The sequence below is a fragment of the Colobus angolensis genome, unplaced genomic scaffold (assembly GCF_000951035.1).
Source record: "Colobus angolensis palliatus isolate OR3802 unplaced genomic scaffold, Cang.pa_1.0 Scaffold30, whole genome shotgun sequence".
NCBI lineage: Eukaryota > Metazoa > Chordata > Mammalia > Primates > Cercopithecidae > Colobus > Colobus angolensis.
Window position 1 is genome coordinate 8,529,784 of NW_012116266.1, and position 21,294 is coordinate 8,551,077.

The following is a 21,294-nucleotide window of genomic DNA, read 5'->3' on the forward strand; positions in this document are numbered from 1 at the left end:
CTTCCGTTCCCTTCCCTTCCTTCCTTCCTTCCTTTCTTGAGATGGAGTCTTGTTCTGTCACCCAGGCTGGAGTGCAATGGTTCGATCTTGGCTTATTGCAACCGCCGCCTCCCAGGTTCAAGTGATTCTCCTGCTCAGCTTCCCAAGCAACTGAGACTACAGGTGTGTGCCACCACGTCTAGCTAATTTTTTTATTTTTTTCAGTAGAGATGGGGTTTCACTATGTGTTGACCGGGCTGGTCTCAAATTCCTGACCTCAGGTGATCCACTTACATTAGCCTCCCAAAATGCTGGGATTATAGGTGTGAGCCACTGTGCCCAGCTGACTTTTCTTTATGTTACTAAGAAGAGTAGATCATGCTAAACAGAGTAGATTGGAAGAAATAACTATATTTATTAAAAGCCATAATGAGCTCTATTTACATACATTTATGCTCCAGGAAAAAGGTTGCTTTTAAAGTGACCTTTTAAAAAAATTGGAGAGTTCACAAATTGGAAAGTTAAAGTTTCCATTTTATTAAAACACAAAATGTAGGAATAAGGTAAGTAAATTTAAATGCTAAATTTAGAAATAACAATGTGTGTCTCTAAAGGAATAGATCAAAGCCCAAGAGATTCAGCCTAACATACTTCTGGTTTTCTTTCCTTTTCTGATGGGGCAAATGTGAGGTTTCCTGATCATCTTCCTTTTTGCCTTTGCTTAAGCAATAACAAGGCAGGAATTAGCTGGGAGGAGGGGAAGAGAAATGGGGAGAGGAGGTAGGGCCTGGGGCTAGCAGTAGTTCTCAAACTTACAGGCTTAAGAGCGATTTTTACCTAACAAAATTGTGCTAGGCCATAACAGCCTGGCACAGTTATGATGGAGTACGTCTGGGCCTGGGGTGGGCCCAGGAATTCGTGTTTCCAATAAGCATTACAGACGCTTCTGTTGCAGTGTCTAAGGGCCATATTTTGAGAAACACTGGGGGACCAATCAAATTGTCCTTGTAAAGCCCATCAGCCCAGCTAGCAAGGTAAACCAGTCTCTTAGGACCTAGGATGGTGAGGAGCTGCTGGCAGATGAAAGCACCGTATGTCAGAGTTTGACGCCAGGCTATTCAAGTGCTCCCAATTGCTACTCAGGTGCAGACTGTAGACCAGCTGTCTTGACCTCACCTGGGAGCTGGTTAGTAGGTCTAGGATGAGCCAGTGCAGCTGGTCTGTTGGCTCCACTTTGAGTAACAGGGCTAGAAAAAAGCAAGGCTATGCCAATAGCTGGGAAAGTTTCAACGCCAAGTTTAAAAAGACTTTGAGTGAGTTAATTTTATTTATTTGCAAGATAAAAATCAGAATTAAATTCAGCAAGCGGGGGAAATTGTGTTTAAACATTTCTTTTTTTCTTAAATTTCTGTAAGTTGTATAGTCTGTTTAAACTCAATACTAATATGAACACTAATGTAACTTTATTTTATCGATGTAATGTTCTAATTATGAACATATCAATGCTAACTGAAGAAAATTTAGAAAACACAGAGAATCATAAAGCAGAATAAATCATACATATTCCTGCCATGTAGGTAAACCCATAACTTTTTCTTGAATTTACTTTCAGTATTTTATCTATGTGTGTGTATGTATGTGGATAACATACAATATGTATTACAGAATACTTGCACTCGATACGAACAAGGTTTAGAGCATGGCGGGGTGCGGTGGCTCATGCCTGTAATCCCAGCACTTTGGGAGGCCGAGGTGGAAGGACTGCTTGAGGCTAGGAGTTCAAGACCAGCCTGGCCAACATAGTGAGACCCCCGTCTCTACTAAATACACAAAAATTAGCTAGGTATGGTGGTGGACACCTGCAATCCTAGCTACTCAGGAAGCTGAGGCAGGAGAATCACTTGAACCCGGGAGGCTGAGGTTGCAGTGAGCTGAGATTGTGCTACTGCACTCCAGCCTGGGTGACAGAGTGAGACTCCATCCCCCTAAAAAGGTTTAGAGCATGTTGGAAAATAGCATTCTGAATGAATAGCTGCTAAATGGGATTGAGCAAAAGTCCCTGTGGGGTGGTTCTGGAATCACACACCTGTCCAATATCCAGGGCTGGGTTTATGCTGAAAGCGGCATCCATGAAGATGTCAGTCCTAAGAAGCTGTGCCAGAGAAAATAGATAATGGAAAATATTACTTGTTTAAAATAGATGTTTACTAAAATCATATACCTGTCCCTACTTTTTCATTGGGAGGATCAAGTTTATCGTTATTTACCACATTGGTTATTCTTTACAGTGTTAGTGTTTACACTGAAGATGGTGGAATAGAAACATCAGTCTTTGCCTCATGAGCCCCCGTGAGACAGTCGACTTCAACCTCAGAACAGGCTGCTCCATAAACATAATACGGGTAAGCATTACCCTCCCCCTTCTCCCAGTCCATATTTGTCTGGTAGCCTCTGAGAAGAGAAATCAGGAGTGAGGAGAAGAGGCACTTTCCCCACTCGTGGTTGGATCACCCCAAGGTGCGAAATCTTGGAGATGAGCAGAGCAGAAGGGCTGACCCACAGGGGCTCCAGGCAGCGTCTGTACCCAGTGGCTGGAGGCCTCCCCACCTTCTCCTGCAAGGATCAGGAGGTCAGGGCCGCAAGGCTCCACCGAAGACACGGGGAGAAGACCAGCTGGTATTGGACCCCTGCCCTCCAGTGCACAGTTCCTGGGATGGGCCAGGGCATGTAGAGACAGCTATGGTGTCCCTCTGGGCTGCTGAACAGCTGCTGCCTCTGAATAGTCCCCAGCCCCTGGCCCTCCCCCAGATCTCCTTCCCTACCCTCCACGATCCCATGACTAAGGGGTTAACACTGGGCACAGCAGAGCTCCGGCACTATCTGGACATCTGTCCAGACTGATGAGTGTGCATCACCCCTGCCCAAGTGTAGTTTAAACCAAAGTAAAAATGCCCTTTACCTGAAATATCCAGTAACTGAGAGACTGATGGATTCTTCAAAGGCTTTTGCAATCTGAAAGAGATGATGAGTTACAAAAAAATATAAATTTGGGGAAAGTAATGGAAATGCCTTCCATGCTGGGCTTGCCCTCTCTTGTTTGTCCCAAGGTCTGCACCCACACTTCCCTGCAGCGAGACTTAGGCCTGGGTACAAGCTACAGGTCATGCTTTTCAAGGGAGGCTCTTAAGGGCAGCTGCTAGCTGTACTCTGGGACTCTGTGTTTTGTAGGGATGCTGCACGGTGTAAAGTTTGTTATTTTTCACACTTTTTGCATTTTTTTTTTGATTTTTAAATTTTTAAAATTTTTTGAGACAGGGTCTCGCTGTCTCCCAGACTGGAGTGCAGCGGCCGGATCTTGGCTCACCACAACCTCCACCTCCCAGGCTCAAGGGATTCTCCTCCCTCAGTCTCCCGAGTAGCTGGGACTACAGGCACGTGCCACTACTACCTGGCTAATTTTTGTATTTTTAGTAGAGATGGTGTTTCACCATGTTGGCCAGGCTGGTCTTGAATTCCTGACCTCAAATGATCCACCCGCCTCAGCCTCCCAAAGTGCTGGAATTATAAGTGTGAGTCACTGTGACCAGCCACTTTTTGGCTCTTTAAATTAGGAGAGGGCTAGGCTATATTTAGGTACTTCTATATAGGTATGTACATAGGCATTTTTACCCTGCTTTGTTCCCAAATAATTTGGCTGTCTCAATATACAATTATGTCAGTTTTCCTGCTGGAGTAAACTGTACAGGAGTGGGGAATAATAATCAAGATGGTAATAATAACTATTATTATTAGAAATTCAATAATCCTTTGATCTTAGGACGACTATTATCTTCATTGTACAGGTAAGAAAACTCCACGATCCTGAGGCTATGGTCTGAATGTTTGTGTTTGCTCAAAATTCTTATGTTGGCATCTCAGTCCCCCAGGGTGATGGTATTGAGAGGTGGGGTCTTTGGGAGGTGATTAGGTCAGGAGGGCAGAGCCCTAATGAATGAGTTGAGTTAGTGACTTCATCAAAGAGGCCCTAGAGAGCTACCTTGCCCCTCCATCCTGTGAAAACACAGCAAGAAAGCCCCGTCTGTGGACCAGGGAACGAGCCCTCACCAGACACCAAATCTGCAGAGGCCTTGATCTTGGACTTCCCAGCCTCCAGAACTGTGAGAAATGAATCTCTGTTGTTTATAAGCCACCCAGTCTACAGCATTGCGTTTTTTTTTTTTTTTTTTTACAGCAGCCAAACAGACTCAGATGGGGTAAGTGACTTGCCCCATAGGCTAGTGGTGACGAAACAGGGACAGCAGCCCTAGGTGTGCCTTACTTTAGAGCCCATCCTGCTCTTATGCTTAGTGAGAAACGAGGCTCTGAAATAAAGCCAGGTTTCAATGTATACAGTCATCTCTTTTACCCTTTTGAAAAAATAGAACTAAATGCCAGTACATGCTTTGTTTCTTGAAGGGGCACCACCCATCAGCCCATGCGTCTAGGACTGTTTCCTATCTGGATGTAGTTGCCTTTCTGGAAAGGGATAATGTAGAGAACTCACCCAATCCTCCCATTTTCCTTTACGGTTTTTCCTGATGATGGGATGAAGACGGGCCATAAGAGTTTGGCAGGCATTCTAAAAATAAACATTTGAAATAATGTCAGAAATAAAAGGCACAAGGAATAGCAAGATGTTAACTCTTTAAATTGATTCAAATGCAGACCATCAGTTTGGTGAACCTGCTTCCTAGTCATCTAGGCAGGGTTTCCTAAACTTAAGTAACACATGGAATCTCTTCAAAGGAAAACACATTCTGTGAATACCGCAGTGTTGATTTAAAATTATTTTTATTATAATGTTGTAATATATGCTAACATGAAGCTGGGTAGAGTCTCCTTAGAGTTGTAGCTCTTTTATAACTAGAAAACAAAAACATAATCACAGAGTGTGCATACCCATCTACACGCCAATGAAACTCAAAATAACAACATTAATTTAGTTGATCGATGATGTTTTCTGGAGCTAAATTGCTGCTTGGAATATGGAAAAAGTATTGACTGCTGTGGCACAGGTACTTTGGAGTTTGACATGCCTATTATGTGCTAGTGGATGGATCGATTTTCTCCCCACTCTTCTTACCGAAATCACCCCTATATTCATTTGCATTTTATTTCTTGCCATCGTCCGCTCTCCACGGGGCAAGAAAACATCATTCACATATGAAGTCCATCTCTGCTCTTGTTGCTTTGGCACAAAGCATACTCTTGGTCCCAAATGCGGACAGAGATCTCACAGCAATATTCAGTTATAAAGCAGTCATTTGGATGATACGAAATATACCTGTACTTACTTTAAGTTTTAAAAGTTTATCCTTAAAACGAACATAAAAATTATTGAAGTAAAACCTTGGATTCCTGAGATTATACCTGCTGACTCCTGAGGGTCTGTGAACCCCAGCATGGCTTCCACTTGTAATTCCAATATAAATCCATTCAGATCTCTGCTTTTACTCATTCATCTCAGCCTCAGAATGAGACCCCATCTCAAAAAAAGAACCAAAAATAACAACAACAACAAACCAAAAAAAACCCCCTCAGCTTCTGCTGTATGTTTCTTCTGAAAATCTGATGTGATTGTTGGCTGAAAAAAATCTAGAAACTTGGGTTGCTGTGAGTCTTGGTGAGCCTTGAAAGCTCTTCATAATCAACCCACCATGCAAGCCCACCGAGGAGCTGCAGGCTGTCTGAAGGACACGCAGAGGACCAATCTTCACCCTTTGCATTCCAAGGAGCACTCTCTCAATCTGCTGGGTGCGTTTCTGCCCAAGCCAGATGGAAGCCAGTGTACGGAAAGGCTTCTGTTCCCTTTAGAGTTTTCCTACATCTACATTTTTGGACTCCAGATGAAGAATTTTACTTTGTTTCAAAGGTGGCTTGGCAATGTTCACATAGTCCTAAAAGAATTTTTCATGTCGTAATTTGAACTGTATCCATTGTAAAAACAACCTTATTCTTACATGCATTTTTTTTTTTGATGCAACCATCACCACTATCTGTTTCTAATACTTTCTTATCAACCCCAAAAGAAACTCTAAAACCATTAAGCAATAACTCCCTCCTGGGCCCTACAACCTGGTCCCTCCCTCCAGCTCCTCTGACCTCTAATCTCCAGGTTTGAAAAGGAACTCATCTATAAGGCCTTCCTGCAAAGGGTGAAGTGCCTCAATAGAAAGAGACTGGAGGGGACTTGGCGCTCAGGTGGAGCTGGGGCAGGGCGCAAGAGGCTAAAGCCAGAGGAGAGGCCCTGCCCATGCCCAAGACACCTGGGTGGGACTCTCAGAAGGCATCAGATGTAACATGGCCAGATTACACTGACGCCAGCCAAGTGAGGTCTTTTCTGCTTTTTACCTCTATGCCCTTCTCTCCTCTGACTCTACAGGGGTCTGAAAAGTAGGTTAAGAAGCTGGAGGGGAGTGCAAAAAATACAGAGAGGGAGTTGGGGAGAAGCCACCTCCACCCCCTTTCTACCTGCAGACCCTGATGGGAGGTAGCAGAGACACTGCAATTTGAAGTACATTTTGGAATTTTGGACTAGATGTTTTAATTATTGAAATGAGGTTATTTCTGTGAATAAAAGTGACCCGTGGAGTTTTAATGATCTTAAAGTAAATAGAAAGCTCTAGGTAGATTTTATTCCGGGGAAAGAAAGGGGAAGCCCACAGAGGGAACTTGAACCAACCTTGGGAGGAGAAGGCGTGAAGCTGTTTCCTGCAGCGTGCCTTGGAGCGGCACATGGCACTCTTCACAGTAACAGTTTCATACATTTATTTACTGTCTGCCAGAATGTGAGCCTGGGCTCTTTGGATTTTGTCCTGTTTCATTTATTGCTACACCCCTAGTGCTTAGAACAGGATCTGACACCTGGTAAGCCTCAGTAAATGTTTGTTAAACCCATGCTGAATTAATAAAATAATTGTGAAGTCACACAAATTTATGACTTTCATATGATGACTCATCAAAAATCATCATCAAATATGGAAAATTTTCAAAAAATATTTTTGTTTCCTCATTTTTTTGGGTGTCCCTGGCTTACCATGCCTGAGATCATAGCTAGTTGTTCATTGGGTGTCTCTTTGCATCGTGTGCTTGCAAGGCAATTAACATTTGGATGAAAGGTGAAAAAATGGACTCAGTCATTTACATGGTTTTATCAAAATTTGAGTTTTCCAGAGCATTTTCCTTGAGCAGGTTTCTCTACTGCAAAACTTCTCAGAACCTTTAATATGCAATATGCCTTAGTGGTGGCTCATGCCTGTAATCCCAGCACTTTGGGAGGCCAAGGCGGGTGGATCACCTGAGGTCATGAGTTTGAGACCAGCCTGGCCAACATGGTGAAACCCCCATCTCTACTAAAAATACAAAAATTAGCCACGCCTGGTGGCAAGTGCCTGTAATCCCAGCTACTTGGGAGGCTGGGGCAGGAGAATCGCTTGAACCTGAGGGGTGAAGTCTGCAGTGAGCTGAGATTGCACCACTGCGCTCTAGCCTGGGCAACAGAACGAGACTCCATCTCAAAAAAAAAAAAAAAAAAAAAGTGCAATATGCCTTAGAAGCCTCTATGAGTGGGATGCAGTCAGCATGCAACATTTTCCAAATCTGTCGACTGTAGAATTCTTTGTTTTTTCCACCAAGCATTTCATGGGACCACTATCCCAAGGAGCATACTTTGGGAAGCCATGGTTCATATGATATATGAATATATTTCATAGGCTCAAAGCTTCTCTTTTCATCCAGGTGCTTGTCATTTTGTGGAGATGGTCTCTATGGGTGACTAATGGCCAATCAATAGTTTTCTAGTGGAGAGGAAGGTAGTGGTGGTGGCTTTACTCTATAATCCCTGTAATCCGCCCAGCAATTCTATGAGGTGGGTGGTGTTCATATCTCCAGTTTTGCAAAAGAGGAAACAGATACCTAGAGAGGTTAATGACTGGCCTGGGCCCTTTGTGGAACCAGGATGGGATAACCCTGCATTGCTCTGGTATGCTGCGGTGAGAGAAGATAGAGAGTCTCAGATAAGATGAAGGGAGGTTGCTGAAGGTGCAGGTTTTCACATGCAACAGAACATTAACTATAAAAACAGCTCAGCATGGCAGGAGGAGCACTAAATGGGAGCCTCAGAAAACCTGATGCGGAGCCTTGGCTCTGTCAGTCATTAGCCAAATGTCCTAGAACTTGACCTTTCTTGGCCTCAGTTTCATCTTCCACAAAAGAAAGGATGGGACAATGTTTTTTCCAGCACTGTTTTTGAGTTACTGGGAAATGAAAGAAAAGTCACCTGCACAGCCTTTCCATTGATGTCTGTCCCCATTGATTCCGATGTGAGGACGCCATTGGGCACTGTGACTGTGCTTGTTTCAGATAGGTGTATGTGTGACTGGGGGATATTGAGTTCGTGACTAGCCACCTGCCAGAATCAGAAGAAAAACATTTATTGCATGGACTTTAAGCCTCTCCCCCAAATTAAAAGTTACAGTCTTTTTAGAACTGAGTATAAACCTGGCTATTCTTCTATAGAGACAAACATTTTAGCTGGTATCTTGAGTTTATATGTAGATTAGTGCACTAGAAGACTTTAAATGGCACTGTTAAAAATACATTCCTTTTCAGCGACATGTGGCCAACCAATGCCTTCTTTTAATGCCACTCTCATGGAAGCCATGTGTCAGGATGTTCACTCTGGGATATCTAGTGTAGTAAGACAGGTGCAGGCAAGCTCGAGGCCCTTGTCTTAATATTTCACCTTCGTCTTCTCCTTGTGGTTTACAGATAATTTAACAGATTATGTTTCCTTCATGGGACATTTTGGAGGCATAAGGGTTTTGTTGTGAAGAAGCAAGATATATTCAAAGAAGGCCCTGTGGGTTTATGTGATTTCCTAATTCCAAGTATACTATTAAATAATATTCTTTCCTTAAAGAAAATGTCTTCTCTCTATCTCTCTTTGGGAGTGAAGCTTTGTTTCCCATGCACGTTTTTAATCAAATGTCTTATTTCATATTTTAAAAAAGGGAAAATTTCTTATTTCATATTTAAAAAAAGGGCACATTTCTGAATGCAGTAATCTATTGCTCTTTCAACCATATTTGAAACATTTTCTTAAATTGGCACACATAAGGGCCAGTCATGTAATGTTCCTAAGTAGATTGTTAATTCTAAGAGCGTAATTTTTTATCCTACTAAATGCATTCACTTCTAATTGAGGATTTGGATGAACACAGTATTGCTCTGAGCAGTTGCCAGAAAGCTTACAAGTATCTTATCTTTGAAATCTGGAATCACATTTTTCAGAAGACCTGTGGACTTGATTCTGTTGTATGCAGGAAGAACAATAGAAAATATTTCCTTAATTCTAGGCCGAGTATGGTGGCTCATGTCTGTATTCCCTGCACTTTGGGAGGCAGACGGGGGTGGACTACTTGAGCTCAGGAGTTCAAAACCTAGGTAACATGGTGAGACCCTGTCTCTACAAAAAATACAAAAACTATCTGGGTGCACTATAGGTAGTGCACACCTGTAGTCCCAGCTACTCAGGAGGCTGAGATGGGAGAATTGCTTGAGCCCAGGAGGTTGAGGCTGCAGTGAGCTGTGATTGTGCCAATGCACTCACTCCAGCCTGGGCAACAGAGTGAGACCCTGTCTTAAAAAAATAATAATTTCCTCATCCTAACACTTATTTCCCTCACTCCCCTGCATTTTTGCCTTCCTAAAGTCAGAAGTCTTACAATTGACTTGTGCATTTAGTGTGATGGCATTTCTCAAGAAAAAGCTGTTAAGTTGAATGTAACATGCATATTCTTCTATATTGGAGAAGACAGATACTGATCTCACCTGAATCATTTTGGTATACAGGCCTTGTCGCAGTTCACAGCCACCATGAATCACCAAGACAGAGCCATCTAGATAGATGTGAACGAGAGCTGCCACCTGGAGGGAAATAATTATACCAGTTTGGAAATTGATACAGCCAAATGTTGTGAGTGTAGCCTAGGTTGCTGGATGAACAATCTTGTTTCATTAAGTCAATCTTTTATTTTTTCTTTTACAATTTAAATATCTTTATTTCATTAAAAATATTCCAGAGAATACTATATTATTCTGGAGAAGAATGCTATTATTAGTGGCTACAGACAACCTCTTGCAAGGCTTCAAAACCATCAATGTAGATAGATGAATGTGTTTATCGCCCATCACTCCCGTCTTCTGCCTACTGGAGGTCTTGTGTGGTTGCCTTGGGAGCTGCCTCTCCAAAGCCCCAACCCACAAACATTTTATAATTCTTCCCTCCTTGGGTATGAAAATTAATTTTAAAGCAAATATAACTCACATGAGTACATTTACAGGCACAGCCTCTTCTTGCTACTAGAGGAACTGGAAGAAACTTGAGGTGTTTTAATGGTTTCCAAACACTGATCTTTTAGAATCACATGGCTGGGGTTCCATTCTGGAGATTCCAATTTGGTGGCAGGAATGACAGCTTGGAGGTGAATTCCAAATACCCATTTTTTTTTTAAAACTCCCAGGTGGTCTTAATGATTGGCCAGATTTGGGATCCACTGATTTGTCCAAATTCTTTACTTTGCACATGGGGAATAGAAGCCTAGAGAGGGGAAGACTTGGTAAAACTCAACTGTCTGATTTGTGGTAAAATCAGGACTGGAGCCCACAGCTCCTAACTTGAGCCCAGTGATCTTGGCGACCATGCCATGCTGCCTTTCAAACTAATTGCTGTTGTCCATCTCTGGGGCTGGTGGTTCTGATTGAAGAATCTATAGAATGTGCATGTGGCTCCAGGGATCAGACGGCAGGAAGAAGGAGGCTGGCTACGTAGGGTGGTTCTGCAAGTGGCTGGAATCTTTCTTTAGAGCAATCCCCATCATATGCTCATGCACGTAGCCAGGATCCTACTTCCTTGTTGATGTCTGTACCCCTGCCCCCAAGCATTCAAATATCGACGAACTCATCTCTTCCAGTCTCCAGAATATGACACTGTATTTGCAGAATCATTAAGTCCTCTACAAGAACTTTTAAACTATGTGTTTTCACCTCCAAGACAATCTAACAAGAGTAGTGGATGATCCTGTATAAATGAGTATTGCCATGTGCTTTCAGATACCATGCTAGTTTTATGTTGATAATTATATAAGCACCAAGTATGATTACTTTAATTGATGGAGCATATTAGAGCCAAGAGGTGAGACAGCGACCCACAGACTTTTAGAATTAAAAACTTCACGATGACTTGTGAAGCAGCAGCCAGAGCCATTATCTTATTTTTTTTTTTGAGACGGAGTCTTGCTCTGTCGCCCAGGCTGGAGTGCAGTGGCACGATCTCCGCTCACTGCAAGCTCCGCCTCCTCCCAGGTTCACGCCATTCTCCTGCCTCAGCCTCCCGAGTAGCTGGGACTACAGGCGCCCGCCACCTCGCCCGGCTAATTTTTTTTTTTGTATTTTTAGTAGAGATAGGGTTTCACCGTGTTTGCCAGGATGGTCTCGATCTCCTGAACTTGTGATCCACCGGCCTCGGCCTCCCAAAGTGCTGGGATTACAGGTGTGAGCCACCGTGCCCGGCCCAGAGCCATTATCTTTTTGTGAGTGAGGATTTGGTTTTAGAAAAGCAGCATCATTCACCACGTTACATTAATGTTATTTTGAATGCTACTGGCATTAATAGATTATTTTTACTTATTTTGCAAATTTGCTTGTGTTTTATAAAGGCAGGAGCAAAAGAAGCTCATTCTTTGGTTTTTGGTTATATATAGTTGACGAACATTAACATAAATAATTTAAGCAACTTTTGAGAGTCCACAAAAAGGTTCTTCTTAAAGGAGGTCTCAGTGTTACTCTGGCTTGAGAAGTACTACCTGGGGGAAAGATGAACACCTGTTCCAGGGAGAGCAGTGCTCATGGCCTTTCCCCCACTCCTTGTTTGGCTTCCTACCTTGTTAGCGGACTCTGGGGAAAGGTGTGCACAGGAAGTAATTTGGTAAGAGACAGCTTGGGCATACCTCATTCACACCGTGAAGGGGTTGTGTGTTCTTTCCTTCGCGTGGGTTTGATTATGGGAACATTTCAGAGATTAACAGGAGTAGAAAAATAATAAAAGAATCAGACACTGAACACCACACACACACACACACACACACAGACACAGAAACAAATTAGTTATGGTGAAACTAAAAAGGAGGCTGGGTAGTCACTGAGCCTCATTATAGTAGCTCCAAGTTTCCATATGAGTCATGTAGCTCTGTCTGTTCTCATGTGGTTTTGAAAACTGTCTTCAGATTACCCTGCTGCACTCACTAAGGAACTAGCAAAGAGAAAGCGACCCTCTTGTTACTCCCAGTTTTCTCATGGATTTGAAATTTGGCCCCATATGCCAATACCCATGTTTGGGGCCCTTCTATACCAGCCCAGAACCCCTGGGCTGGACTTTACTGTTGATTGCTTTCAGTGTGCCCACCAGGTCTGCCCTGGCACTTGTGGTCCCCAATGCTTGCCTAAACCCACTCTGTTTCCTGCTAAGGAAACTGCCCCAGTTCTTTTGTCTGTCCCCAGAGGGGATCATCCCTTGTTGCACATGATTGATCTTCTCAGGCAGCAGGTCATTTGGAAAAAAGCTTTTGCTGAGAAGACATCTCTCCCAGTCTCACCTGATTGTAGTAAGCTGTGGGGATCCCAATGGAAAATTTCATGGGGACTATAGCAAGTCCCCTCTTCTTCCAGTAATTCTTTTTGTTAAATTCCTCTGCAGCCAGTTTCCCAGCATAGAATGAAGATTTCTCCAGACATTCTTTCCAGCATCTTCGTGATGGCTCTGGATTAAATGTCTGCTTAAAGGCTGTTTTGCTAATTCTCTTATACATGTTTATTTCTTTAACCTGAAAGATGATAAAATAAAATGGATTTTAGGGATAGAAGCTTGTTTCACATGTGCAGTATGTGTTTTTGTTATATGCCTGATATGCAGAAAGTCTTTCTAAAGAAAGAAAACTATTTTAATGGCTATAAATATGCAAGTGCAAGTGTACGTGTATAAACATCAGAGTAATAATAAAAACAGTATAAACTACTCTTGAGCATTCCATATGCACCAGGCTCTAGACTAAGTGTATTATCTAGTTAACATCACAATCACCCTGAGAAATAGTAGGTTCCAACCATTGTGAACTCTGTCACAAGTTTGTCAGTGGAGAGACAAAATTCTCCTGATTCAAAATCCTTTTACACCCACACAATGTTGCCTCATTCTTAACTGTTCTCAAATTAGCTCCCCAAAGCCTTGAATTGTGGCAAAATATCTGCACAAATGGCTGTAACCATTCTGTGCTCTCTGTCCCCTGGGTGGCTTCACACTGATTCTAAAGCGTGGCTTGCTCTAGCCAATGGGACAGTAAGTATGTGAGGTGGACAGAGATTTGAAAAGCACTTGTACACCAGGGCTTACCACATTCTTGCTGTTCGTGGCAGCTCTGTGACCACCACCACAAGAACGAATCTGGGCTGGCATACTGGAGGGTAAGAGACTATGACGTGTAGATGTGCCTTCCCGACTGAGGCATCCTAGAGGAACCAGCGTGATGACCACCAGACATGTCAGTGAAGCTACCTTAGACCATGAAGCTCCAGTTGCTCTCACCCAGACCAGAAGAGCTACCCAGCTGACCCACAGAATCAGAAAAAATACTGTTGTTTTTTAAGTTTTGTGGTGACTTACCACATAGCAAAATCTAACTGATACATAGATGATGTGCTTTATTGTTTTTGAATCCACATAGGGGTTGACATAAAGCATATATAGGCATTTAAGATATATTGAAGCAGTGATCTCAGCATTTTATTAGGGGGTTATGACTTATTACCTCTTCAGGGGGTAAGTTGCATTGAGATGCCACGGCAGTTATGTAAGCTTCGACGACCACCGTACCCTGAGGAAAGCCAAATCCTCGAAAGGCTGTGTTGGATGGCAAATTTGTTTTGCAAGCCCTACCCCGGCACCGGAAATTAGGAATATAGTATGCATTTTCAGATTTCAGCACAATGAACTCCACCACCTGAGTTGAAGCAAAACAAAGTGAAATCTCACATCTGACAGATATTCAAAACCACTTATCTGAATTTTATCTAATTTGAACCTGTCACAGGCAGAAGTTATCTGATTTGTAAGACAAATCTTTATGCAAATAAAGTATAATACCTACAGCTCAACTGGTAACCTATGGGAAAGGCACGTTTCTCACCATCTCAGACTCATCAGGAGTGCACCCGCCATTGACGTAGTATTCGACATCAGCAGCTTTTATCACACCGTTGTTCATGAATCCAATCTGCAAAGTGATAGCAAGTAAGGCAGTTTTCTCAATAGTCCTTCTGTGCAATGAAATCATGCTGTACACGAACACATCTTGTCACAATTGTCAATGCACGCTTAGCTTATATACATGATTGGATGTGACAGGAACCAGAGGAATATCAAGGATGGTGCCCAAGCTGAACATGATACCAATAGAAAGTTTTGGGTGGTTTTAGGCAACGTCTAAATATCTCTTTCAAGTGGTGTGGGATGTTGTAATTGTCTTTACTATTGGTTGGTTAACACTGAACAATGTCTTAGGCAGTTTGATTAACTTTTGCTTTTACCTACTTTGTATTTTCCGAGGAGTGGGTGGCGGCCAGCAGTTATCAGCATGTCGTCACCACGTTCTAAGATAAACCGGATTGGACGGCCAGTCCTATAGGAAATGACTCTGTTAATACACTGGATGCTTCATAAAGTTGTAGAAACATAGTGATGGGGGAGGGGGACTTGAGATAATCTAGCTTATTGGTTGTCAGTGAGGGCAGTAACATTCTTTAGACAAGCTCCTTGGAAGTGTGTGGGGCATTAGTATTCTTCAAAAAGATCATAATTATTCTGGTTTAGTCATGTCTGAGAACTTATACATTGCAATGATACATTATTTGGTTATAAGTTACTTTCTTTTTTATATTATACTAAGGAATTGTATTATTGTTTTGCAATTATGTATAGTAGGTTTTATTGTTGTGAATTTCACTTTAAGATAGTTAAGAGAGCATTAAAATATTAGGTTGGTGCAAACGTAATTGCGATTTTAAATATTTACCTTAAAGGGGATGTTGAGGCTAAAAGGTTTGAGCTCCAATACTCCATCGAGCGTAACCTTCCTTGCATTCAGACTCCCCTTTCATAAAATGTCCATCGAGGACTCCTCTGGTTTCTGATGGAATGTTCCCAGTGCCTGCAAACCTGCAATTTATAGGACAGTTTTTCCTATTGTTGGAAAGTGCCAATGAGCTAAGATGTTCATGGTTTTTCTGTTTGTAGAAGTAGCCTGGGATAAGTTAGTTTGAATAAGTGAACTTTGGTAGTTACAAGGTTCACAAAAGTCGTGGCTATTCCAGTGTTTGGGTATTCCAGCTGGATGACACAGAGGCTAAGTGAACATTCTCAGGTGGTTGCAGAGCCCCTGCTTTATTTCATGACAAACTGTGTCTCTTTTGGGGCTGGGGTTTGACATTCCTTCCACGTGGCCAACCTCAGCTGAGTTGAAAGCTGAGACGAAGGCTGGGGTGCTGGGCTGAAAGAATGCAGATGGCATCAATGTTATTTGGACTGCTAACGATGCCACTGTGACTCTTACTTGTTGGCGGCCACAGCACTGACAGCTCCTAACACAGCAGGCTTGGCCACTTTCCCTCCAAATGCTCCTCCAGTTCTTTTCATGCGGCAGGCGATTCTATTCCTTGGGACATTCAGTGCGGCAGCCACATATTCCTGCAAGATGTAAGTTCCCAAAGTTATGTAAATGCAATTTAATAGTTTACTTTCTCATCCTTGTATTTCCCCTCTGCCCAGTAAAAGAAATCTAGTAATTCAACAAATACTTATATTTGCAGAATTGTGTAACCATCACCATAATCTGATTTTAGAACAGTTTCAGCATCTGCAAAGAAATTTTGTATCCATTAAGCACTTGCTCCTCATCTTCCCCAAACCCCCAGCACTGGGCAACCATTAATCTACTTTCTGTCTATATGGATTTGCCCATTATGGACATTTCATGTCAGTGGAATCATACACTACGTGGTCTTTTGTGACTGGCTTCTTTCTCTTAGCATAATATTTTCAAGTTTCATCCATGTTGTAGCATGTGTCAGTACTCCATTCCTTTTTTTTTTTTTTTTTAGTTCAGAGTCAATAACTTTATTAGAAGGAGAATAATACTAACATTTGTCAATGACAGAGACAATCAACTTTGTAACAGAAAGTCAGGGAAACTTTATTTTTACTTCTAAATCCAAAGGCTAAGTATAGCAGAGTTGTAAAAATGAAATCCCACTTAGTCTGATTCACACAAGTACTAACGTTTAATCCTGTTTTCAAAGTCCAAGAATGAAAACTTGCAATTAAACACTGAGCAAGCCACATGTTTAAGTAAAATTTCTTAAAAAGTCTTAAAAAAATATGATACAGGACCTAAGTTTTCATTGGCATATATACTATTAACATATGTTCTGAAAACTGGTAGATTACATCAGTCCTGAATTAATTTTTAATAATAACAATTTTAAAAACTGACTGAGCTTTATACTTTTTCTATGCTACTATAATTTTCTTTCACCTCATTTGTTAAATGTCAATCTTCACTTTATGCCATTTTCAGCATTCTTCCAAAAATCTTCGAACAGTAGTACTCTGTCTGATCTAAGGCCTTATCAGATTGGTTTTAATTGAACCAAGTGTCACATTCAGATTTAGTGTCTTCACTGGTCCCATTGACCTCATTCTTAGTATCGCTTTACTTTGATTCAATGTTTGTGTCTTCACTCTGTTTTTCTTGACTACCAGACTTCACACTACTTTTTATTAATCATCAGATCTTCTCTTTCTCCTTGGATTTTCTTTTCTTTTTTGTTCTTTTGAGACGGAGTCTCGCTCTGTCGCCCGGACTGGAGTGCGGTGGCCGGATCTCAGCTCACTGCAAGCTCCGCCTCCCGGGTTCACGCCATTCTCCTGCCTCAGTCTCCCGAGTAGCTGGGACTACAGGCGCCCGCCACCTCGCCCGGCTAATTTTTTTGTATTTTTAGTAGAGACGGGGTTTCACCGTGTTAACCAGGATGGTCTCGATCTCCTGACCTCGTGATCTGCCCGTCTCGGCCTCCCAAAGTGCTGGGATTACAGGCGTGAGCTACGGTGCCCGGCCTCTCCTTGGATTTTCTATCTTGTTCTCTGTCCCAACTTTTGTCCTGTGCTTATATGACTTTCAATTCTGGCTTTTTGATCTTCTTTGATCCCAACTTTGAGATCTATGTTTTCCTTCTGACTGCTCATGGCTTCTGCTTCTTCATTGATTTCTACTTCTGCTTCACCTTCTTTCTCTGCTTCATGATCTTTTGTGATCTCAAGACCTGCTGCATCTTCAGTCTGAAGTTTGGCTTGAGTGCTGTATTAGTCTGTTCTCACGTTGTGAATAAAGACATACCCGAGACTGGGTAATTTATAAAGGAAAAAAGTTTACTTGACTCACAGTTTTACATGGCGAGGGAGCCTCACAATCACGGCAGAAGGCAAAGGCAAAACAAAGTCATGTCTTACGTGGCGGCAGGCAAGAGAGTTTGTACAGGGGAACTCCCATTTATAAAACCATCAGCTCTTGTGACACTTATTCACTACTATGGGAACAGTATGGGTAAACTGTCCCCATGATTCAGTTATCTCCACCTGGCCCCACCCTTGACACGTGGAGATTATTACAGTTCAATGTGAGATTTGGGTGGGGACACAGCCAACCATATCAAGTGCCTGTTTCATGAACACCTTCTCTTTCTTCTTTCTCTGTCATAAGCCCTTTCTTTTTCTCTTTCTTCTTCCCTTCATCTTTTCCTTTCTCCTTCACTTCCTTTCTCATGTTCTTTTTCTCTTCCTTTTCTTGCTTCTCCTTTTTTAGACGCTCATCATGATCAGGTTCTTGAGTCCTTTTTCTTAACTTTTCTTTTGATTCTTCTATAGTAGTTTTAATTTTGGCATATCCCATGTGTTGTTTTTCCAACAAACGGTCATCTACCCAGGACTGGTCATCTCCTACTATCAAAAAGGCTCCACACACTTCACAAACTTCCATTTTATTTATTTATTTATTTTGTGTGTGTGTGTGTGTGTGTGTGTGTGTGTGCAGCAAAACTTTCAATTTTCAAGGTTGTGGATCTAGGCAATTCTCTCTCTTCTTTTAATTGTTCAACTAATTTCATCATCCCCTGGGTTTCTACACTTCCTTCAGACCCTAATTCTTCAATCTTCTGCAGAAGTACATCAATGTTGTCTGTTAGAACTTGAATTTTTTCTTCATTTTTGCCTGTTAGGCCAGCCGCCTCAGAAGACTGCTGGATTTGAGACAATGCCAAATGAGCCTGGCCTCCTTCTGGTTCTACATTCTACTTTTGCGAGTAAGCTCTGTAAGTATGGCAAAACAAACAAACAAACAAAAAACACCTCTCTCATAGCCACCTTTCATAAAATGAGAACTCTTCTCAGACTGTTTTTGTAGCTTTGCAGTATGAATTTCTTCACATGGACCAAGATCAGAATGTGTATATATGAACAATTCTGCAGAACAAAAACCACAGAGATAATATTTATAAATGTTCTGTGGTCCCACCACATGTTGCTGCGCTTCTTGTCCGGGGTGAGGTTTTGGTCCCAGCCCATTAACTCATCCAACAATTGTGTGGCCAAAATCATAGTGCTTCCTTTGGGCGGTTTCTCCCAGCCCAGGCACCCAGCGACAAAAGTGCTGGTGACACTATCACCAACCTCCTCAGTCTGCTCTCAGGTTGAAAAGCCTCCTTTACATAGGAGCCTACAAGACAAAATCTCCATTCATTTTATGGCTAAATAATATTCCACTGCATGGATATACCACATTTTGTTTCTCCATTCATCAGCTGGACACTGGGTTGTTTACACTTTTGTTTATTATGAGTAATGCTGCTGTGAACATTTGTTCGTAAGTGTTTTTGCATTTATCTGGGGTGGATATTTACTTGCAGAATTGCTGAATTATATGTTCAGTCTATGTTTAACATCCTAAGAAACCACCGAACTACTTTTCAAAGTGGCTGTGCCATTTTTGATGCTCATCAGCAATGTATGAAGGTTCCAGTTTCTCTACATCCTTGCCAACACTTGTTATCGTCTGTCTTTTTGATTACAGACATTCTAGTGGGTGGGAAATGGTATTTCATTGTGGTTTTGATTTGCATTTCCTTAATGACTAATGATGCTGACCATTTTTTCATGTGCTTCTTTTTCATTCACATATCTTCTTTGGAGAAATGTCTACTCAAATCCTTTACTGGGACTGCTTTTGATACTGCCTTAGCTTCTGGGCTACGGCAGGCTGTGGGTACCCAGTGCCCTAGTAACTCTCAAGGAAATGTCTGCTGTTGTGTAGCTGACTGATTGTGACTCAGGAAATGTTAGTAGTAAGTGGCAATGGTGACTTTGGGACATACATGTTGTTCATTGGAACCCAGAGTCACATACCCCCTGCCAAAAGGGACCTCAGGAGTGATCTTTATCACCTTTTGCAATTTACAGAAAAGGATGTAGATGCCCAGTGACTTCCAGGAGATCACACAACTGCTTAGGGGTGAAGCCTATATCTCCTCCAGTTACCTGCACATGGGTTGGATACTGTGTTCCAAGGTGTAACACCATTTCTTTATCTTCTTCTTTTGGGAGAGCCAGGATAGACGATGTTTCCATATAAAAATGTTCCTGTCCTTCCACATGGACTTCACCTGTAAAGCACAAAACACAAGGCAATGTTTAATCATAAGTTCCAACGTGGGCGCTCTTGGTGGTGTTTTGCTTATGAAGAGTGAATTGCTTTAGCTTATGGAAAGCTGGACTTTTTTTTTTTTTTTAACAGCAGAAAAAAGTTTTTTTTCATATGCATATGGGAGGGCGTCACAGAAATGAATGGAAAATCCCAATGAGGTGATTAGGTGGTTAGACCCAGAAGCTTATATACTATTTTAACAAAGGACAATACATTTGTGGAGAAGTGAGAAGACAAAGGAAATGGGTTTTGAGCTTCTGGGGATGGCAAATTGTGGAGAGATAAATATACAGGGGAAATTAATGGAGGATAGGGTTATTTTAGTAAGGTTTGTTATGCAGATTTATTTCAGGGCCATCTCTGGGCTGATAAGAGTCTGGAGTTGTCTCTTGTTCTTCTCATCCTGGTACAAGACAGGGGTCAGGAAACATCTTCATAAAGGGACATTTATGCCCTACTTTTAGGTCAATAGGAGGTGAGTAGATAACTTTTTTCTGTGTCTGCTGCTTCTCAGTTGCCTTTAGCTCAAAATAATCCTTATGTGAAAGTGGCATATTTTAAACCCAAATTTATTTACTTAACAATCAGATGGTGTTGACAATATACTAGGTATTTTTCTAAGGCTGAGCACTTTATAGACAATTAATTCACTTAATCCTTCTACCAATCTGATGAGGTATGTATCATTACCCCCATCTTGCCAGATGGGGAAGCTGAGACATGGAAAGGTGAAGTAAGCTGCCCAAGGTGACACAGATAGTAAGTGGCAGAGCTGGGATTCAAACCTAGGCAGCCTGACTGACTCATGCTGTGAACCACGACTCCACACTGCTCCATATTGGCATGCTGTGTGACTCTTAGTCATTCCTGCCAAAATTCCTTTCACGTTTCAAATTTCCTACTTGTGCCAAAATTCTGAACTCTCACAATTTCCGAAATCCCAATTGGCAAAGGTTCCAAATGGTACTCTGTCAATCTGTTGCCCTCTGGGTGAGAATAATAATTAAAAAAAATATAGCATGGTGCTTAAGAGCTAGGGCCTTGGGATCAGCCAGTCCTGGTTCTACTGATAACTGAACATGAGACCTCAGCCAATTATCTAACTTTTATAAGCCTCAGTTTCCTCATTTTGAGAAATGAAGCTTCTGATATGTTCCTTCTCAGAGTTGTCCTGCTTGCATGTTAAATAGTAGCTTAAAATAAGTTTAATAATAATATTAATCTCTTAGGATTGTTATAAGGATTAAATAATATAATACATGTAAAATGCTTAGACATGGCACCTGGCACAATAAGTACTTGGTAAGTGTTAGCTGATATTATTATTATTTTTTTATTTTTATTATACTTTAAGTTCTAGGGTACATGTGCATAACGTGCAGGTTTGTTACATATGTATACTTGTGCCATGTTG

At 41.8% G+C, this 21,294-nt stretch overlaps 1 protein-coding gene across 1 annotated transcript in view; it reads right to left on the bottom strand.

Annotated features, from left to right (window-relative positions):
• The window catches only part of LOC105517476 (aldehyde oxidase 4-like), a 73,281-nt gene that overhangs the window by 4,815 nt on the left and 47,172 nt on the right, over positions 1-21,294 (bottom strand). Inside the window, 12 exon segments of the mRNA XM_011950013.1 lie at positions 2,066-2,131; positions 2,316-2,430; positions 2,939-2,991; positions 4,523-4,597; positions 8,297-8,425; positions 9,850-9,945; positions 12,672-12,899; positions 13,881-14,072; positions 14,259-14,345; positions 14,663-14,750; positions 15,681-15,814; positions 19,715-19,839. Coding sequence (XP_011805403.1) covers positions 2,066-2,131; positions 2,316-2,430; positions 2,939-2,991; positions 4,523-4,597; positions 8,297-8,425; positions 9,850-9,945; positions 12,672-12,899; positions 13,881-14,072; positions 14,259-14,345; positions 14,663-14,750; positions 15,681-15,814; positions 19,715-19,839 — 1,388 coding nt within the window.